General features: G+C 41.6%; 1 protein-coding gene across 1 annotated transcript; it reads left to right on the forward strand.

Annotated features, from left to right (window-relative positions):
- Positions 1 to 2,697: 2,697 nt before the first annotated feature.
- Positions 2,698 to 4,739, forward strand: LOC144646354 (uncharacterized). The gene has a single exon (XM_078505913.1). The coding sequence runs from the start codon at positions 3,164 to 3,166 to the stop codon at positions 4,208 to 4,210; it is 1,047 nt and encodes a 348-aa protein (XP_078362039.1). The 5' UTR covers positions 2,698 to 3,163; the 3' UTR covers positions 4,211 to 4,739.
- Positions 4,740 to 6,399: the final 1,660 nt, after the last annotated feature.

Genomic DNA, 6,399 nt, shown 5'->3' on the forward strand with positions numbered 1-6,399 from the left:
ATGGGAGTCGTAAAAAATAAGGACAGTCGATCTGATCGTCGTCAATTTCCCAGTGAGAATTTTTCTATTGTTTCTACGTCTATTTAGCCGCCACCAAAAATTTAATACACATTGCTTAGCGTGCGTTCGAGATAATTATCATACCCCGTTCTGGGAATCGTCTCTAAAATGGATCCCCCGTTCTAGATCGGGAGCCCAAAATCACGACCCCATTAGGCGGCACATACCCGTATCGGTACTTTGGGGGAGTACTCCCCCGGGATTCTGCATTCAGTACTCGAGGGTTTCACAGCATTCAGGTCTGCGATCTGACTGTCACTGAGCACTGTAGTAATTCCAACGACCCTACAACGGATTCAGTCACAAAATTTCACCGGCCGGATGTTTAATATACCTTGTTTTAGTTGTTTTACAGTACAGGAAACTTTTATTAATTGTTAAAAGTGGTCCACAATTATCACTTGCCGAGTTAATTGGTAAATTAAATTTGATGAATCTTTAAAACTGAACTCTATGATTTTGAAATTGAAGGTTACGCGGTATACTAAAATGGGGAGAAACTGTGTCGACACCAACCCTTTTGCATTTACTCCGTGATAGAAAAAATAGAGCTAAACAATACTTGCACGATTGTTTTAAGATAGCTTGAGATATTTTCCTCGTTCATGAGTGATACCACCAAATAATCGCAATACCACAAAAACGAGGCATTTTTTCCTCTTTAACTTAATACCAAATAATCAAAATGCCACGAAATCCGCAGATGTGCCTTCAAAAGTCTCCCCGGGATCTCCAAAATGCACTCGGCTGTCTTGTGAATCTTGGAGCAAATTTTGTAAAAGCTCTTCATGGCCTAGCGACGATTAATGAAGTTATCCAGCCTCAAGGTCGAGAAATACACCGCTTGATTTTGCAGAATTGTCGCGTAAACCACTTTGCACACACTTGACCACGTGCCACGTGAGGCATGGTGGTATTCACCCCCATACACCGAGTGACGTCATTCGATTTCTGAGAACTGCCGAACAGGAAAAAACAATGCCTTTATTTGGGTTTTGTCGTGCACTTCTGCTGAGGCAGAATATATCACTGAGATAAATCTTTTTCACCAAAGGGATTAAGATTAATTACCAAATTCCATTTCCTGTTTACACATTGGGGTTGTCTATAAAAAGACTAGCGTCTTTGTTGGAGGCAAGCAAAGGACACGACACTGCGGTCCTTGAAGTTATTTTAAATGGTTTGTGTCAATGTCGAATAAGGCGACGATTGCAGCAGAAGGTTGCAGGAAAACACTATGCGCACAGCGTTGTCTTGCCGTACAAAAAGCTAAGAAAAAAAATATATAGCCAATACAAAACATCACACACGTGCTCAAGAATGGTGGATAAATAAAAGCTTTTATTATTATTATTATTATTATTTTGAACCGCTCCATTAATGACGTCATACATTTATATCATTTCTAAAAATTCGCTTCTAGTCTTCCCTGCGTGACGGTAGTTCCCATTCACGTATGAAGCTTCCGTGCTCTTACAGAAACGACGCTCGGCAAGCAAACCGGAAAATGGGTCACATTCGCTGAAACGGTTCTTCTCTTGAATTTTAAAAACGTGCAGTCGTTCATTGTGTGATCACACGGTCGGTACGATCTTCGTACGCTGAAAGGTGTGAACTGTCTATCTTGGATTTTTCCTGGCCACTAGATAGATAAGCTTCTGCCTCTCTCCAGCTCTCCTCTGGGTGGACAGTTTCTAAGAAAAACCACTTTCTCTCCCCAGCACATGGTCGGTGTGATCTTCATACGCTGAAAGGTGTGGACTATCTATAAAGTATCTATCTATCTATCTATCTTGGATGTTTTCCCGGCCACTAGATAAGCTTTACAATTATTTGCTAACTGGGCTTTTTCGACTTTCACTTTCGTGCCTTTTAAAATGCGTTATGGAAGCGGATACTTTATCTGTTTCGATCTGTTGAATTTTCAAGTTCAATATTGGATGTGTTTTCCTGTGGATTTCGCATTTGTTAAAGTGTAAAGCGATTAAAACCTTAAACATTCTGCCTCTCCCCAGCTCTCCTCTGGGTGGACAGTTTCTAAGAAAAACCACTTTCTCTCCCCAGCACATGGTCGGTGTGATCTTCATACGCTGAAAGGTGTGGACTATCTATCTTGGATGTTTTCCCGGCCACTAGATAGATAAGCTTCTGCCTCTCTCCAGCTCCCCTCTGGGTGGACAGTTTCTAAGAAAAACCACTTTCTCTCCCCAGCACATGGTCGGTGTGATCTTCATACGCTGAAAGGTGTGGACTATCTATCTTGGATGTTTTCCCGGCCACAAGATAAGCTTTACAATTATTTGCTAACCGGGCTTTTTCGACTTTCACTTTCGTGCCTTTTAAAATGCGTTATGGAAGCGGATACTTTATCTGTTTCGATCTGTTGAATTTTCAAGTTCAATATTGGATGTGTTTTCCTGTGGATTTCGCATTTGTTAAAGTGTAAAGCGATTAAAACCTTAAACATTCTGCCTCTCCCCAGCTCTCCTCTGGGTGGACAGTTTCTAAGAAAAACCGCGGACGGGGATAAATAAAGTATAAATGTTACGAAATTTGCAGATACAGATCAACCCCGCGTGACGTACACAATGTTCAAAATGTCTGAAACCAATGTCTACATTCCTGGTACATGATAACGCGTCGGTGGAATGATTTAAGGTAGATCATGTGAATTCACGTCATAATTATGTCTGTTCTTATTTTACAAACGAAAATATTGATGTACTTCATCATGTGCCGACTTAAAACAAACGTGATGCTACGTTCTCTTGGGCTATACTGTATATGGTCTTTAATTTCTTCACTTTTGGTTCGGTGAAGTGTGATTTTTATCACTTTCAACAAACAAACAATTTAGATCCTTTTTTAATCTGATTGATGAGTGCTTTCAAGAAGTTTTGACAGTTGCGCATGCGATTGTATTCACGTTACGTCAGATTTGTGTAAACATGAAACCACAACAGAGTATCATACTTCAACGCTTTCCGCCCGGCCCCATATAAGACGGATCGGCGTGCAGTAAGACTCACATGCTCCGAAAGGTCACAACTTTGCCTGAGCTGAAATAGCTGAGCTTCGAAATCAATTAAGTACAAGCAAAAGAATGTTCTCAAAACTAAGCCCGAGTTTCGCTCGTAAAGCTGGCCACCAACAGCTTACAGGCAGCGACGCGGACGAGAAAGACCGAATCATAGCCGGGGTGCAGTTCTCCGTCCGCTACATTGGTTCCACAGAGGTTGCCGCAGCGAGCGGGACGGGCAGCGGAAAGACAGAAAAACCCGTAGCGAAAGTCTTCGAACAGCAGAGAAAGAAATCCGACTCCAAAACGCAGAAGAAAATGGTCTTAACGCTGTGTTCGAAAAGCCTCAGCGTCAGCGAGGAAGCGTGCGGAAAGCTGGTCGCAAATTTTCCTATCTCCAAGATAACATTTTGTAACATCGATACCTTTTACGAGAAGGCCTTTGTGTTTATCGCAAGAGACAAGCCGGAAAGTCAATTCAAAGCGTTCGTCTTCACGTGCGAAAGCAAAGCCAAGGCTAGGGAACTTTATAAGGCCCTTTCGTTGGCTTTCATGATCAACTACGAAAGCTACCAAGCGTCTTTGGCACGCAGCAAGCCAAGCGGGTTACCGGCTGATGAATGCAAAAACACGTTTTTCGATGGAATGCCTGACGAAACCGCGAGCGAACCGCAAGCTTTGGAGCAGAAAAGTGAACATTTACACCTGAATGGTGTATCGACTCCGCCGAAAGAATCATGCGTGCCGGTTTGGAATGGGTTTCACTCGCCAAAACAGACAAGAACCCCGAGTCCAGTGGGACCACTGCAGAATAAAAATCTACTACGAGTAGCGGATTGTCGATTGAGAAGTGCGTCAGATCCACCCCCCTTTGGCAGAGCGAATGCTTCAGCTGTTGTTAGCGTAGCAGAAACTCGTCCTTCGTTGCTGAATCCTGCCTCGCTTAAGAAGCACGATGAAATGGAGGAGGAGTTTACAGAATTTGCTGAACTGAGGTCGAAAAGCCGATCGAGTTCTGCGCTTACAGCTAGCGAGCAGCCCGGAAGTATCCCCAATGGCTTCCAACGCTACGACAGCGCGCCGAATGTATGGGGAGGTTTCAAGAATCACACATGCCTTCCAATTCACTGAACGCTTTCAACTTTACCTAACCTTACTTGTTCGACTTGTTTATTTAGAAATCTTAATGTTAAACAGAGTATTTATTGTTAAAGTGTGTTATAAAAGACAGAGGTAAGGGAGTTTCCCACGCGGTAGACAGTAAATAAAGAACAATGGCTTAGATACGGATATCCGGTTTACTCTATGCCTCAAACACGTAAATCTGACAGAAATGTACGCGGCTAGAAAAACCCGATTAAAGCGCGATCCAGTTCACAGTAAAAATATGCATGTATCTTGTGGCATGTGTAAAGAAATGTGCGAAGATTAACATTAAGGGGTGTGAAAATAATTAACAGCTTAAAACGAAAACGTGCTGTGACACCACTATGAGGTGATTTCTATTTTTCCGATCTCAAGTGCTCTGACATCTCAGCAGTGATTTTAGTGAAAGCTGCTGGAGCTTATTATTGTAACGTGCAGTAGTATGTAGGCTAACAGTTCAGCGCGAAAACTGTTATTTAATTCGTTATAAAATAAAGTTAATCGAAGTACAGAGTGCGGGTATTTTTAACATTTTTTGGAATTTGTACCTTTTTAATGTCATCATCATCATCATCATCATTTCACTTCTTTGATTTTATTTTGAATTTGCATATCGCAGCATTTGCTGAGAATTTTATTATTTCAGTACAATTCCCACACCCACTGAAAATCTCTTTCAAATTTAGGCCTACAGTACGGTTAACCATAATTTTCAGAAACCTAAATTTCCGTCTGATTACAAGCTCCTCCGAAAAAAGTAGGACCGAAAACGTTTTCAAATTTTAGCCATATTTAGGGATAGGAAATAACCACCAAATTCGGTGAAATAAAAATAGCTTCTTAAAACAGTGAAAGGACATTTCAATAACACAGCAAATACCAAAGAAGATGCGGATGGCCAAAATTGAAGAAGATTGAAACGGATTTCTCTATGGGTTTTGCTGAACAGTTTTAGTTTTCAAAGAATTTTGAACATATTTGGTTGTAATGAAGTGACAGTCAGAGCTCAGTTATGTATTTAGCAGAAACCCTCGGGGAATGCTCTAGTGCCAACTTAATGCAGAATAGATGAGAATCTAATCAACTGCCCCTTAAAACAGGTATTTAACAATAGAAATGGCCATTGCAGCCACAAAAATAACGGAAGCGAAAATACCACAATTTTGTTTAGCTGCGAACACTAGCGGACTGAAATAATGTTTTTTAGACAGCTGGTTTTACCACCCAGGTAAAAGTTTATGTATAAACTTCATGTTCGAAAGCATGCTCGTCATGAACCGGAAACTCGTGCCTTGCGTGTGGCGCAAATTCATTTAATCTCTAAGAGATACTCTCGGGTACCGGAGACACTCCTTCCCCCGAGACACCTTTATCGAGAATTATATAAAAAAAAGATTGTTCCTGTAGGCCGAGTCAAAGTTGACCCTGGGTGATTACAGTCGAACCGATTTCCCATATTATATTCACATTCGATCAAATGCTCAGTTATCCTCCCTTGTTTCGTTTATACGATATCTCAGGTAACTGTGGGCATTGTTGAGCTACATTTTGTTATTTTAATTTAAATTTGTGCTTTGAAACCTAAAATCTAGGTATTACATGACATTCGGCACGCCGTGAGTTGTTCCGGGTAGGCAAGTCAAAGTGTTTTATATGTAAGAAAAAGTTGTCCCGCAGGCCGGGTTACTCAACCTGCCGAGGCGAGACAACTCCTCCACCTGTCTCGTCCCCCGTGATGAGTTCGCGATTCTCATGTTAACCGTTGGTTGAATTTTTCAAAGAAAAAAGTGAAAAGTTAGCTCGGCCAGGGTAACTCGGGGAAAGGGTTGCCTCGGGCACTCGAGACCATATAATGGGTCCTAAGATGGTTGAGCTAAAGACCAATGCTATACACTAAAGTTACAAAAGTGACAATAAAATTTCATGGTTGTTATTAAATCCCACCAGCTCCTGATCCCACAATTACCGGTAACAACGTTCCGAGAGTAGCAACCTTAAACCTCAGAACAGCTACCGGTCAGCAGTCATTTGTATACAATGCTACTCGGCTTTGGAATCTAAGAGTGGACAGTTTGACTAATTTTAAGGCTGCTCTTAAGAGTCGCGGGATGCTTATAACCGGATGACTTTTTTTTTGTTTCAAGGTAGATGGTCCTATAATACGGACTTCTTCA

The sequence above is a fragment of the Oculina patagonica genome, chromosome 3, assembly GCF_052425735.1.
Source record: "Oculina patagonica isolate OP01 chromosome 3, crgOcupat, whole genome shotgun sequence".
Taxonomy (NCBI): Eukaryota; Metazoa; Cnidaria; class Anthozoa; order Scleractinia; family Oculinidae; genus Oculina; species Oculina patagonica.

What these genes read in the sequence shown, in the direction of transcription:
- LOC144646354 (XM_078505913.1), top strand. Translation starts at nt 3,164, where the DNA reads ATGTTCTCAAAACTAAGCCCGAGTTTCGCTCGTAAAGCTGGCCACCAA.